Source organism: Microcebus murinus, chromosome 4 (assembly GCF_040939455.1).
Source record: "Microcebus murinus isolate Inina chromosome 4, M.murinus_Inina_mat1.0, whole genome shotgun sequence".
NCBI lineage: Eukaryota > Metazoa > Chordata > Mammalia > Primates > Cheirogaleidae > Microcebus > Microcebus murinus.
The window spans coordinates 52,940,082-52,955,204 of record NC_134107.1 but is presented as its reverse complement, the minus strand read 5'-3'; the positions used below and the strand labels follow the sequence as shown (position 1 = coordinate 52,955,204).

The window sequence follows — 15,123 nt, the reverse complement described above, 5'->3', positions numbered from 1 at the left end:
TCTTCTGGGGGGCCTACTCGGAGCCAGGGTGTATGTTCTGCCAGGGAGGGGAGGACACGTCAGGTCTCACCTCTGGCTGGGGGTTCCGAGTTGTCCCCTTCCAGCTTCTTCCCCCTAAAGCCAACCTATTGCTCCCCTGTCCAGAACAGCACACGCTGGAGGCCCGCCCCCTTTCCGTGCCTACCCCTCAGGGGCGAAAGGGCGGCCCCAGGCCGGTGTCAGTCACGTGAACAACGCACAGTAACCTCCCCGGAAACATTCATAAGTTTAATCCACGCCAGTAATAAAATCGCATTACATTTCTCATAAAATAAATGTTCCCATTTATATACAGAAGACAGACTGTACAGGCCCCGCCTGGCCCCAGGAGGGGTCACACACAGACGGGTGGCGGTGGTGGAGGAAGGGCTGTCCCTCCCGTGGAGGACGGAGAAGCTCTAGGCGGCGGAGCGCGGCGCCGGGCGGTGGGCAGGCGGGCAGAGGGGCCCAGGGGCCAGGCGCCGGGCGTTACTGAACCTGGGATTCAAAGGTGCCATTGAGCTGCCCCTCCTCATAGTCCATCTGACACAAGATCATGTTGTTCTTCAGGAAGAATTTGTCTCCCACACAAAATCTGGAAAATCCAAGCAAGAGAGAGGAGAGAGAGAGAGAAGCCTTGGGAGGGGTCCCAGCAGGTAGCAGGGGCTCAGACAGGGCCCAGCCCCGCCCAGGAGGGGGACACGTGGCAGGCGGTGATGGGGAGTTTGGTCCTTGAGCTTCCCAGAGGGGATGGCCAGGAGTCCCGCAGCAAGCCTGGTCAGCCCAGCCCCCGCCAGGCCCTGCAGGTAGGACAGACAGACAGGCAAGCCTGGGCCACGGCCATCTACAGTCAGGTCCCCTGGCGGGGGAGGAGGGGGCTGGTGCGCGAACAACTTACCCCAGTCCCAGAGAGGGAGAGAGAGAGCACAAAGAAACAGAAAAGACGGAGAGGACAGACGGAGAAAGGCAGAGATGGGGAGGGCGGGAGGGATAAAATGGGTGCTTTTCCAGCCCTCTGTCCCTCTCCCCAACCTAACAAGACTGCTTAGTAAAGGGCATTCTTCCTCCAATCAGAATCTGTGGGTTGTTTAGAGCATCCTACTGGGAGGTAACCCTGTTCCTCTAATTCTCTGCTTCCCAAGGCAGGCCCTATGTTGGTTCCCGAGTCCTCCCCAAATACTGGATGATTCCAGTCCTTTCCCCAACGATGTCCCCAGGTGGCTGAAGCTTGTAGTGAGACCCAAGGATCACTGGCCCAGTCCCAGCAGATCCCAGTCCAACCACCAGGTGGCGCTGTAACTTCACCAAGCCCTCCTAGCAGCAGGTCTGGCCGGAGCCCCTGGCCAGACCAGCGTTCCCTTTATGTCCCTCTGGACTGTACCCTCTGGGAACACTTGTTATGAGTTCCTACCTGCCTTGGGGCTCCTGAGAAAAGGGCCTGCCTTCTGGAGCTAGGCCCCAGCCAGGGCTGAAGGGCTCTGGCTCCTTAGGTCCCTGGGGCCTCCCACAGGGCTGGGGCATAGCGTAGGGGCCAATAGTCCAGAAAAGAGGTTCTCCTTGAACCAGAATCAGGGAGTGCGGGCAGGAGCGAGTGGCCATTCCCTGGAGGGATTTTGCCATCCAGGTTTGGGAACCCTTCTCACTAGAACGTATGTGCATGCACATATGTGTAGTATACACACAGATATGGGGGTGCAAGGATACATTACCCCTCTACATGCACATCTAAAAGACGTGTGCACATGTGTACTCACCTCATGCACACACAGTAAACACACACATATATCCCTATTATGCATGTACATTTAAAAACACATGTATATGTGCATATTAATTCCATCATGCACACATACCCACTTGTACATGGACATTTAAAAATCTCATACATGCACATGAGCACTCCAACTATGCATGCATGACCAACTCACGCATCCCCTCATCCATTACATTCACACAGAAGTATGCCACACAAATGCGCACACCCGGTACTGGAATGCACACATTCGGCCACAGGGCTTAGGCACACATAAAACACATAAAGAGCATGCACACTCACAACATGCACACACAGAACCCAGATACACACGCATGCCTCCACAGCACGCTGACCCACCCCAGCAGGCCTCAGGCTAGTGTCTGGTGAGTGTGTTGGGTCTAGTGTGTAGCACTCACCTCTGGTTGCAGAGCTGGCAGGCGAAGCAGTCCAGGTGATACACATTGTCCCGGGCCCGCATCACCATCTCAAAGGCTGGGATCAGCTTGCTGCAAGCAGCGCAGTTTCCGGTGGTGCCGAAGAGCCTGCCAAGGGAAGGGTGCAGAGGACTCAGGGCCTGCCTGGGCAAAGGGTATGAACACCGATGACAGCATCTAGATTCCACCAAGAGACCAGGCTTCAGAGAAATAGGCACATCCCCCCAGGCAGGGCATGGAGAGGGTCAGGAGTTGGCTGACACTGCCCATCCCAAGGCCTCCCTCCCAGGTTTCCACTGGGATCCCTCAAATACCTGGGGCCACCAGGAAAGCACTAGGCTAGCTCCAACTAAGAGTTCCAGACTCACAGGAGCCTGAATTTTAGAGGCTGTGTGTCCTCAGGCAAGTCACTGAATCTCTCTGAACCTTATTTACCTTCCATAAAACCAAGACGAAAATACGCCCTGCTCAGGGTTGTTGAGAAAACTGTTGTAAATTCTCAGTCAGAACTAAGCAAATGCCTAGGTAGTGTTTACTCTATGGCAGGCACTATTCTAAGAGCTTTACAGACATTAACTCATTTAATCCTGACAACAACCCTGGGAGGTTGGATACAGTTATTATTCCCCATTTTAAAGATAAGATAAGAAAAATGAGTCACAGAGAAGTAAACACCTGGCCAAGTCATGGAGCCTTGCTCCAGAGAGCATGTTCCAAACCACTGCATGATGCTGCCTCCCTCCTTTAAAATTACAGTGTTTTATTAAATCTTTTTTTTTTTTTGCTACAAACTCACTGTGTCACTTGCCTAAGTCCATTTTTCCTTTCTCTGAACCTCAGTTTATCCTTCTGTAAAATGGAGATGCTGGACTTCTATAAAATGAGGATGGATGATCTTGTTCAAAGATTATCTGTTTTAGATGTTTCTAAAACAGAACTGATGCCCAAAGGAAGTTCCAAGGACATCTGGCACAAATGCCTCTTTGAGACAGGCACCCCTCCTCTTAGCTGCTGGCTGCAAAGCTCCAGGTCAGGGAGTTCACTCCCTCGCCATGCAGACCAATACTTGTCCCAGTGGTCTGAGCCAACCTGGCTCCTCCTTGCTTCTTTTCTGCACACTGGTGGGGCTGAGAGGCGGGCAGGAGGCCCCTCTAATCCCTGATTTGTCCAGCTCAAGCTCAGGCGCCTGCAGATGAGCTTGGCTCCATTATTCATCAGCCTGAGCTGCCTGGTGGCTCAGATTAAGGTACACAAAGGCTGGGCAACAGCATCTGCCTGCCAAGAAGGGCCTCTCTTGCCACCAGCCCAGTGAGCAGTGGCTGCAGAGACAGCAGCCTCTGGACAGCCACACTCCGGGCTCCGTAGCTCAAGGACGCCACACCCCCATTCAGCCCACTGTCCTAGCTGGCCCCAAGTCATTCCTTGCCTCTGCCAGAACATAGGAACATACCTTGAGTCCCTAGTAGCTGGCAGGGCCCAGAATGCATGTGGGTACGTTGACTCTCCCAACAAGCCCATACTGCACCATGGGCCTCCCTCTCCAAGTCCTGTGGACCTGTCAGACCATCTGCCACCTCTCCCTAACCTGGCAGGTTCAGCCCCCAGGTGATGCCCCAAACCTCCAGACTTAGAGGCCCCTTCCGGGTGCTGGAGGGCAAACCTCCAGGAGCATCCCTCCTTAAACCCTCCTCTAGGCCTTGGCCTCTCCCCTCCAGCCCTGGCCAGGAGCACTAAGTCACCGATCCTGTTTTATTGCATCACTTTTTAAAACTTCTGCAAGAGGCAGAAGTTAAAAGAGAAGGTGCAGGCAGGTAAGTCTGAGGACTTCCAGGAAGTAGAGCAGCTTCCACTGGCAACCCCCCCATACCCCCCACCCCCGCTCCATATGACCAGCCCTGAGCAGAGGGAGCCCTTGAAGCCCTTGCCCTGACCTGTTAATTAACGCAATGGGCCTTCCTTCCCCAAAGGCCCAGCCACCATCCAATGGCCTGTGACAGAGCCAAATGCAGGCGCTGGGCGTCAGCCAAGGCCCTGCTGCATGGCCTCCTTCCAGCCTTGTTGATGTCATAAATGGCCTAAGGGGGGGTTAATTGGGGGAGGTGGCCCCAGGGAATAGGATCCAGCTTGTGGGGAGGGTGAGTTAGAGCTCTGAGGAATGCAAGGCAAAGAAGCACAGCTCTTTCATCACTTTGCAGAGGAGTAAACTGAGGCTGGGAGAGGTTGGCTGCCAAAGGCTCAGAGCGAGTACAAACCCAGGTCTTTAAGCTCCAACGTCAGAGGCCCTTGTGCTAGTGTGTGGCTACCTGCCAGGCCCCCTAGGCAAATGGAACGCCTAATCCAAGGACCATTTGGAGAGTGAGGGTGTCGGGCACTGGGAAAGAGGTGGGGGAGATGCCATCAGGGAGGAGGGCCTAGAAAGTCAGAGCTTCACCACCTGCTCCTCAAAGCCCCTCTGCGTGTCCCCTCCCAGGTTCCAGGAACAAGAGGGCAGGAGCCCCTGGCAAGGGCAGTGGCAGAGCCAGCTGGCGCCCTCAGGAAGTGTATCTGAGGTACCCGTGCCAGGCCCTGAATCCGAGGCGGTAAAGACATAGGCCCACCCTCAGGCAGCTCCTCCTGTGTCTGGGCAGGCGGGGTAGGGCAGGAGGGTCAGGAATGAGTGGACACATGGGCCGCGATCACAGGGTCCTGGGTCTGGAGCCAGGGCGCAGCCATGCTGGGCCTCGAAGGACGGGGGCTGGCTGGCTGAGCAGGATGGGGGCTGGGGGGTGGGCGGCCACTGCTCACCTCAGGTAGTCGCGTCGGCACAGGATGAGATTGGCCTTGGTGTAGAGGGTGGAGCCCACCTCGCCCAGGCGGCAGTCACAGCAGGCGCACTTGAGGCAGTCCTCGTGCCAGTACTTGTCCAGCGCCTTCAGCAGGTAGCGGTCCTTGATCTTGCGGTTACAACCTGCGCAGCCCTTCTGCTTCCCTTTGGGCTGGACGGAGAGCATCGGCACGCCTGCGGAGGGACAGACAGATGTGAGCACAGGGTGGGCCCTGTGGCTCTGGGCCTTGGGCCACATCCCCCTGGGAAACAGGAGGTCACTGCTTCTCTCTGCTGTTCTTTCCGGGTTTGGGGTTCCCAGGGCCCTCATGTTCTCCCCAGTGACCTCCTCCCCTGGCTATGGTTCCTGCCCTTTGGACTGCATGGCATGGCCTGTTCCCCTGGCCGGGAAGGTCCCTGGAAGAGGCTTCAGGCAGAACAGGGATCCCTGAGTCTGCTCTGCTCCAGTCCTGGAGCTCTTCCTCCCCATCCTGGCCACTGCCCCACGTGGCCTGATCCAGAGTAAGCCCGAAGCCGCCCTCACAAAACCACCATCCGGCCCCACTCTTCCAGCAGTGGCCTGAGAATGGAGTCTCCTCATGCACGCGGAGTCCCCTAGAACTCCCAGATCTTTCTGCCAACTTGAGTCTTCCTCATATTGCTTGTGTGTTTGACCATCTTAACCTAAAAAGTCAGGCTACAGCCTCTTGGTCTATGCACATAGAATTGTGGATGTGTCAAGAAAAAAGTGAGGTGCCCCTGGGACACTCCCAGGGGGAGCAGGAGGCTCGGGAGCCCCTGGCAGGTGAGGGGAGGCAGCTGGGCTGGCCTGGCTGGGGCCCTGCTCAGGAACCTTCAGCTGGAGTCAAACTCCCACCTGCCCTGGCCTGAGGGAAGGTTCTGAGTCCTTGGATACTTGCTCATTCCCCCTCCAAGGGCCCACACCAGTCCCCAACACACAAGAAAGCACAGATTACAAAGGGCAGGAACCTCAATGTGGTGGTGGGGCTGCAGGGGCAGGGCGTCCCGGCAGGTGAGCGCGCACCCACATATACCCCACACACATAGGCATAATGTGCAGGTGTGGGCACATGTGTGCACAGAGGCACGAGCTCCTACTCCCCTGCCCTTGGGACCACACGGGCAATTGAGGAGGAGATGGGGAGAGACGTCGACGTCAGGAGTCTGCACACCCATGTGGGTCTTTGAGGCTCGGAGGGAAGTGCAGGAGCCCTCAGGAGCCCCGACCTGAGACTTCACAGGGCGGGTTGACTGTGAGAATCCCCAGGGAACCCCTCATGAAGACAGGAGTAAGGGGTGTGTGCCCCTTCCCTGACTAAGGCACCCCTGCCTGCCTCCCTGGCTCCCCACCAGCCCATCCCCTCCCAAGGAGCCCTGCCCCCTCTGGAGTCCCTCCCACCCGACATCCCTCCCAGCCTCGGCCCAGAGTCTGAGCTGCTGGGCCCCTGCACTTCCTGTCGCTTCCCCTTCAGGCTTCAGGGGAGAACCAGCCACCAGGGCCTCAGCCTCAGGACCCATAGAGTCCTGAGGAGTTCTTCAGTCAAATGCTCTCATTTCACAGATGGGGAAACCGAGGCCCATGCAGGCAGAGGGGCTAGTGTCAGCCCCTGTCAGGCTAGCCAGGGGACTCCTTCCCCTCTCCTTGCTCTTCCTCAGCCCAGCTGCCTCCTCAGACTTCCTCTGGCCAGGCCAGGGCAGGGGGTGGCCCCTGCAGGCTGTAAGGGCTGAGGCCAGCAGACTCTCCCTGCCCTCCCCCCAGTCCCGCAGGCCGGGCTGTTAGCTGGGAGTTTGCTGCCTAATTTCCTTAATGCAGCTGTAAAGGTTAATTGATCTGAGAGAGTGATGGGGCCCAGGACGACACTGTCTCGCCAGCAGGGCCCGGCCTGGCCCAGAGCTCTTGAGGAGCCCCTGGAGGGCAGCTGGGCGAAGGTGTCCCTGAGGGCTGAGACCTGAGGCTCATTCCAAGGCCTGGCCTGCAGGGAGGTGTAAGGAAAAGGGGAGGGGGTTAAAATAGCTGAATGGGAAGACCGTGGGGGCTCCAAGGGTGGGACTATTGTCCCTGGGTCCTGTGGAGGGAGCATCCAGCCAGCACGGCCATGCATGTGAATACAAACTCAAGATCTCTGGCGGGGCCTCTGGTACAGCTCTCACAAGGCTACCACTCACTCCCCTTGGTGACCCAGCTGCAGCAGGCATGGCTCCCACCCCTGCGGCCCTGAGCCCCTCCCAGGACACCATATCTGCACCATCACCAGTGGGTGGATGAGCGGCTGGAACATCCACAATCAGGTACACCTCCCCACTAAGTGTCCTCAAAATGAAAGGGGCAGTGAGAGATCCCAGCACTAGGAGCGTCTGTCCACTCCCTCTGTCTGGCTTGACAGCTGGACAGGCTGGCCTTCCAAGCTCAGGCCCCAGCATGCGTAGCTATAAAGCCTGCAGGGCTACAAACTACTGCACTAGCTAGCAACCCTCTCACCAGGGGCCATGGTACCTAGAGGACCCCACGAAAGACATGAGAAGTCCCCTCTTCTCTGCCTGTGCCCCGGCTGAACACTGCACCGGCAGGTTGTCTGTAAAGCCTGGGCACCCCTCTTCTGGGCTCTGGAGAGCTCTTCTATTTAACAGAAGCCACACAGCTTCTCCCAAGTATCCCATGTCCACTGAGACATGGAGGCCCCAGGTCATCTAGAGACCCTTGAGCTCTCTCCGCCTGGAAAGGCTGATGTCTCAAGAAAAGCCTGAGGCAGAGCCAGAGCACGCCTGCAGGATGGACCTGGGACTGGACTCCAGATCTGCAACCGTCTGGCTGTAGGGGCCAGAGCAGACGCCTTGGTCTCTCTGGGCCTTAGTTCCCTCCTCTGCCCTAGGAGGAAAATTGAAATAACCCCTTGTTTCTTACAGGAGGGCAGAAGAGCTCTGGGGGTCAAATGGGACAGTGGAGTCACTCCTTCCTTCCTGTGTTTGCTCTTGCTGGGCTAGTCCAGGAGGCTTGTAAACACACCAGGAAAGGTGAAGGGGCTTTAAGGGGGTTCTGCAGTCTCCTGCTACCCAGATGAAGGTATAAGCTCCCCACAAGGTCTGGGGGCCCTCACTCCTGCCTGTCTCCCCAGCCCCCCACCCAGTCTGCCAGCCTGTCCCCTGCAGACACCTCTTCCCTCCCTCCCTCCCCAGCCTGGCTCTGGGAGCTGAGCCTCAGGCCATGCACTTTCCATTAAGGAGATAGCATCCCTTTGCTGAAGTCCATTTGGGATCCATTTTAGTGTTATCTAAAAATCAAATCTACATGGTAATCCTTTTAATGTACTCCTGACTTTAGGAAAAAACAGCTTTGCGCTCCTTCAGGAAAGGTTTTAAAGCATTACCCAGTAATTACTACTCACCCATGAAAACACTGATATTTTACAATGGATGATGTTTGCGCCCACATGCCCGCCCGGGCACATGCTCAGATGCATATACTGGGCCCAGCGAAATAAACCAGTTCATTCAGCCTCTGTGTCACCCCTAAGTCCCAAGGTGTGGGGGGAATGACACTTGAGAGGAGACAAGCCACATGCCAACCCTTCCCCCAGCAGGGTGGGGGAGGCAGGGCTGTTGGCGGGAGGCTGCGCAGAGAAGACTCCTAGTCTGACTCATCTGGCTGCCAGACACTCACCCTCAGTTCTTTAATCTGGGGAAAAGCCAGACAGTCCAGGTGACAGGGAGGGACTGCCAGAGGTCATCTGCCTCTTCCATACTCTCCCTCCAGCTGAGAGAAAAGCCTTGTCTTTCCTGTGGACCCCAGAGTGGTCTTCTAGCCCTGACCCAAGCTCTCAGCAACTCCTGCCCACCCATCCCAGCCCGGGCTGCTCCTCGGATCTAGCACCTGGACTTTTCCAAACTGCAGGCCCCCAGTCCTGCTGGTACCTCCAGCTTGGACAGTGGCCTGGGACACTCCCAGAGCTCCCTCATGAGCTCCACCAAGGCCAGTCTTCCACCCCAGAATGTCCACCTCTCTCAGCCCCAGAGCACTCCAGGCTAAGCCCTGTGGCTGCCCTGCTGGAGGCCACTGTGGCCACCACTGGTGACTCCACTGGGCATCTGAGGTCCCCTCCCATATGCCAGCCTGTCCTGCTTGATCTGTTCCCTGAAGAATCCTGGAAAACTACTCTCCATCCTGCAAATGGCCCTCACTCCACTACTGCTCCAGGAAGAAATGCCTTTTTTCTGCCCACTCCTGCTCTCCCCCAAAGACCAGAGTCAACAGCAGGGCTGAGGCAGAGTCCAGACCTTAAAGTCAAAGAGTCTAGTTTTAAGTCTGGGAACTGCTCTTGGAGCTGAGGGGCCTGGAGCGAATCCTTCCACCTTTCTGATTTGCATCTGGGAAATGGGGCCCTAATAGTCCCTTTCCACTCAGACTGATGAGGACAGACTGAAATGATGCCTGTGAAGCTACAGCAGAGTCTAGCTCCCAGGGGCACAAAGAACAGGAACTGATAGTATTATTAACACTCACCCCAGGACACCATGCCTGCTCTGACACCTGTTTTCTTTTTACTTTTATCTTGACATAATTTCAAATTTTCAGAAAAGTTGAAAGAATTTAGAAAAAAATCTAGTATACCCTTCACCTAGATTCCCTAAACATTTTACTAAATTTGCTTTATCCTCCTCTATCTATCTACTACTTACCTATCTTGCCACCTACCTGTTTATCTTTAATTTTTTCCCTCAATCATTTGAAAGTCAGTTTCAGACAGGAAGCTTCTATACCCTTAAATAATTTTGGTGTGTAAATACTTTGCTAAAAGCGAGGACATTCTCTTACATAACCATAGTACAATGATCAAAACCAGGAAATTACCATTGATATAATATTATTATCTAATCTACAGACCTCATTCAGATTTCACCAATTCCTTCAATAATATCTTTATGGCAAAATCCCAGCTCACACATTGCAGTCAGTTGTCAAGTTTAGTTTACTTAAATCTAGAAGTATTCCTAAGCTTTTCCTTGTGTTTCAAGACACTAGCATTTTTGTATAGTCCAGTTATTTTATGGAATATCCATCAATTTGGGTTTGTTTGACACTTTTGACTGTGTGACCTTAATTCTGCACCTCAGTTTTCTTCATTGTAAAATGGGTATGAAAACAGTACTCATCTCATAGAGTTTCCACGAGGAACAAAGGAGTCACTATATGTGATGTGTTTGGGACTAAGCTCAGCAATCAAAAGTTAGCTGTGATTAGTGTCACCCTACTCAGCACATGAGAAAGGGTGGCCACAGTCACAGCTCTAGCACAGGTCCCTAAAATAGTGAGGGACACTTATTTCAAGGAACAATAAGCTAATCTGGATGTTCCACCATGGTTAGAGTCACACGGGCACTGGTCAGAAGACAGCTCTATCCAAAGGACAATCTAGCATCATGGCGAGTATGTGCAGAAGGAAGCCAGCCCCCTCTGTCCAACAGGCTGCTCCAATAACCAGTCAAGTAGGAAACAGTTGCTGTGCCAGCTCAGAGGCTGACAGCTCAGGGGCAGGTCCCTCTGGCTGCTCTGGAGAGAGCCCTGGGGCACAGGCAGGTGTAGCCTTGGCATTTCTCATAATCTCTCAACGTGCCTCTGCACTGGTTCCAAACCAGCACCTGGGCATTCTCTGGCCTGGGCTGCGGAGACTTAGCTGCAGGCCCTGCCCAGAGGCCACTCAGCAAGACACAGCCGCCCAGTGTAGTTCCGGGGCTTCCCTTTCTCACCTGTGCACTTACCAGTGCTCAACTTCCAAGTGCTTTACTTACAACTGCCTTATGAGACAGGTACTGTTATTATTCCCATTTTAACAACAGGAAAACTGGGGCACAAGAAAGGTTACTAACTTGTCGCAGTTTGTGGGAGACGGACCTGTGCCCAAGCACTTAGCTCAGACGCTATGTTGCAAGGCTGCATGCTGAGGGGCTAAAGGACCCAGGCAGGAGTCTTTATAGAGATCAGGAGACACATGGAAGGCATGCAGGACACAAATACTTACCCATGCACATGTGATCACACATGTACTGTAGGCCTATGTGAGGAGGGACTGTGTCTGTTTTATTCTCCCCACAACAATTTTATTCTAGTACCCAGCACAGTGCTGGCACACAGTAGGTGCTCAGTAACTTGCATGAAAATACACACCCATGCATCCAAGCAGGCACATGCACGGGTGTGTGTGTGCACATGTTTGGGTATGCTCATGTAAATATGCACCCAAGCTCAGACACACATACACGCACATAGCAGCCACATTCGAGCTTACTATCTCTTAAAAGACTACAGTTCCAAAAAGTAGATTAGAGCTCAAAACCAAGCTCTGATTTGAACAAACCCCACAAGTAAGAGGTCTGGAAACGGCAGGAAATGGAAGAGCATGAGCCCCCTCAGTTTTGCCCACCTGGATCTATGTGGAGCGTCAGAAATCATCTGGAAACTCAGCCCTACAATCCTCCCACAGCTGGAGGGGGGAGGCTCCACAGAGCACAGGGGTCTGGGTCCCTGCCACCCGTGTGCTGCTTTGCCCGCCCCGGCCCACACTCAGACCTGGAGCTGCAGAGCAAGATCCCGAACGCAGCCTGCCAGCAGCCCCTCCTAGACATCAATCCCCTTTAATAAGGAAATTTGAAAGTGGAATCTAATTCTGCAGAATCTCTTTAAATCTCGTTTTCTCAGAAGTAACTTCATTTCACACGGACACATCCAGCCTTGTGAGAAGGCCTCCATTTCACACCAGTTTTATCTCCACAATTTCTCGTCTCACTGCACTCCTATCCCAGGGCCTTGCCGTGCGGCAGGCGAGGCCTGAACTAATAGTATTTCCTACTCATTTGGAATCAAAAGCCAACGAGAACAACTGTTGAAACGCACGGCTACAGCCACCCAGAGCACGCTCATTACCGCCCTCCACGCGCCCCTTTGCAGGCAGCGCGTGCACTGGGTCAGACGAGGGAGAGAAGTAGGGGCTCCTCTGGCCTCCAGCTCCCCACTGGGAGAGAAAAAGGCTGGAGGCCTGGCTCGGCCCACAAGGTGGTGGTCAGCTCGGGGGAGGCCCTGTAGACACAGGGGCACAGCTTGAACTCTGACTCTGTCACTTCCCACTTCTGCCTGCTAAATGAGGACAGCCTACTTTAAAGGACTGAGGATTAAATTAGATAATGGACAGGAAGTGCTTATAACAATGTTTGGCATAGTAGCTTAGAGCAATCAGCTAGGAAAACGGTGGACCTTATGACCCCAAATTCTGTTCCTAGGTATATGCCCAAGAGAAATGAGAGCTTATGTCCATCAGAGCAGATGCACAAGGATGGTCCTTTCTTCATGACAGCCTCAAACTGAAAACAACACAAATGTCCATCAACAGTAAGACAGATAATAAACCATGGTACAGGCATGCAACAGAGTCATACGCAGCAATGAATCGGATGCACAGATGCAGGAACCCAGACAGAAAGGGCACACACTGTGTGATTCCATTTGTATGTAGTTCCCAAATAGGCAAAACGGATCTGACGTGAGAATAATGATTACTTGGGAAAGGGGAGATGTGTTATCAACTGAGAGGAGGCATGAGGAAACCTGCTGAGGTACTGAGAAGGTCCTATATCTTGATCTGAGTGTTTAAATAGGTGCATACATGTGTAAAAATTCATTGAACCGAACATTTGAGACTTATCATTTTATTGCATATAAAAAAATAACTAAGATGGATATGTCCTCAGTCAGAACTGCATGCCTCTTCATAAAAGTCACCATTTACTCAGCGTCCACTGCCAGGTGCTGGATTAAGCACCTTACGTTTGTTATCTCAATGAATCCTCATAGGAATGAATTCTGATGTACTAATGATTACCCCCATTTCACAAATGAGAAAACAGAGGCCCAGGAAGGTTTAGGCCCTTATCTAAGGTCATATAGCTCAAAGGTTTTAGGGCAGGGATTGGAATCCTGATCTGTCAAACTCCAGTGTTCAAATTCTCATCCAGCGCACGCCCCGTGGCCTCCCACACAGCCTGGATGCCAGCTGGTGCAGGGGTGGGGGAGGGGCTTGCTTAGCAGAGGACCTGGGCTAAGACCAGGAGGAACAACAACCGACGTAGGGCATCGTCTCCACGCTCTGGGCCACAGGCTGTTTCTGCTCACCTACCGGTTCTTCCAAAGTTGTGGCTTCTGTGGAATCTTGAAAGGGCTTCTAGGCGGGGCCAGCAAGGGGATGTGGACCAGAAACTAAGCACAACGTGGGGCTAGGGATAGGAAAGGGCAGGAGGGCTATGTAGAAGCAGAGTCAAGCGAGCATTCACTCGGTGGCCAAAAGGAGGAGGCTGAAACTCCCCTCGCAGGACATACCAGGGCAGGGTGGGCCGGATCCCCAGAGCCCAGCATGTTCCCCCAGGCCACGTGGCTCAGAGCCCCCCAAGGGGACCATCCCTGGGCTTGGGTGCGGAGCAGGAGGCATTTTTGCAGCATGTTTTGGTTGAGGAAAACCTATCCTTAGGAACTTGTGTCTATAGCCTGAACCCTCGATGACCTTTAAGTTCTCAGAGATAAAGCAGCTAAGAAGGGTCTACACTCACCCCACAGGTCTGGCTATTGCAGGAAGCTGAACTCAGCACAGCCTGGCTTGGGGCTAGAGCCTTAGGGACTGACTTAGTCCATTCAGGCTGCTACAACAGAACACCACTGACTGGGTGGCTTATAAACAACATTGATCTGTCACGTTTTGGGCGGCTGGGAAGCCCGAGATCAAGGTGCTAACAGATTCTGTGTCTGGTGAGAACTCACTTCCTGGATCATGGAGGGATGGCCGTCTTCTCACTGTGTGAGGAGACACGAGGCCGCTCTCTGGGGCCCTTGTATAAAGGCACTAATCCCATTCATGAGGCTCTACTTTCATGACCTAATCACCTCCCAAAGGCCCCATCTCCTAACACCATCACAAACTGGGTTAGGTTTCAACATGTGAGTTCCAGGGGACACAAACATTCAGACCATAGCAGGGACCCAGCTGAGAGCTTGCAGGAAGGCCGGGACAATTACAGAGATTCTGGAGCAGGTGCAAATGGGGGCTGCTCTTGCAGCCTCACACAGCTTTCTGTGGTTCTCGAGTGAGGGAAACTTAAAAACATCAGAAGCTGCACATGCCCACTGGAGTCTTTCTTGGAATGAGGCTTGAGTTAATTGCATAGTTACCTGCAGCGTGTGCTCCCTCTCCAGGATGGGTACAGGCGTTCTCTTCCAATTCCTTGGTTGTCTCTATAAAGTCACAGACATAGCTCAAAAGCAACAGGTCCAAAACAGGACTCCTGGTTTCCTCCCCTAAACCTGGTCCCTGCCTCCTTACCCCAGCCTTCCTCACGGCACCCACGCCATCATCCACCCAGATGCTCTGGCCAGGAACTCGGTGTCACCCTTGGTCTTTCATCATCCTCACCCCCTTCCCCACCCCACCTGCAACTTCCCATTGCGAGAGCCATCGCCATCTTTCACCAAACTGTCAGCATAGCCCCCCACCAGCCTCCAGGTGTCTGGTACCCACAACCCACCCTTCACTCAGCAGCTGAAGAAATCTTTCAAATAAATTGGGACAGATCACGGCTCAGCTTGAAAGTCTCCCATAACATCCGGTGGGCTGAGAACAGCACCCACACTCTTCATCTAGCCCATGACAGCCTCGTGTAGTCTGGGCCCTGCCTCCCCTGTCACACAGCACTCCAGCCACACTCCAGATCTCTTCCTGCCTCAGGGCCTTTGCACATGCACAGGTGTCCTTCCCAGAATGCCCTTCCCTGCCTCTTCATGTGGTTGGCTTCTTCTCATCTTCAGGCTTCAGCTTAAATGTCATCTCTCAGGGAAGGCTTTGTGGACCTCTTTATTTCCTTATTTCCCCACCATGCTGCCTCAGTCATTTCCTTCTGAATTTGTAATCACAATTTGGAGTTGTTTTACTTTTCTGGGAGTTAGTTTAAGAAAAGCGATTGGTTTCTCTCCTAAGAACACACGCCTCACGAAGACCTACTCTTGGGGTCCTGTGTGCCTTGCCCACCACTGTGTCCCCAGCGTTGGGCCTCACAGCAGT

The 15,123-nt window shown here is 53.7% G+C and overlaps 1 protein-coding gene across 7 annotated transcripts in view; it reads right to left on the bottom strand.

The window, feature by feature from the left end:
- Window positions 1–246: 246 nt before the first annotated feature.
- LMO1 (LIM domain only 1) overlaps window positions 247–15,123 on the bottom strand; it is a 38,664-nt gene continuing 23,787 nt past the window's right edge. For 4 of the 7 annotated variants that reach the window (XM_076002203.1, XM_076002200.1, XM_076002202.1 and 1 more), the window contains exons 2-4: window positions 4,993–5,206; window positions 2,191–2,316; window positions 247–613 (exon numbers count right to left, since the gene is read on the bottom strand). In XM_076002203.1, the coding sequence (XP_075858318.1) occupies window positions 508–613; window positions 2,191–2,316; window positions 4,993–5,206 (446 nt within the window). In that variant the 3' untranslated portion in view covers window positions 247–507. Of the gene's footprint in view, window positions 614–2,190; window positions 2,317–4,992; window positions 5,207–14,237; window positions 14,301–15,123 lie in introns of all 7 variants that reach the window. The other 3 variants (XM_076002199.1, XM_076002198.1, XM_076002197.1) reach the window with 1 other exon arrangement.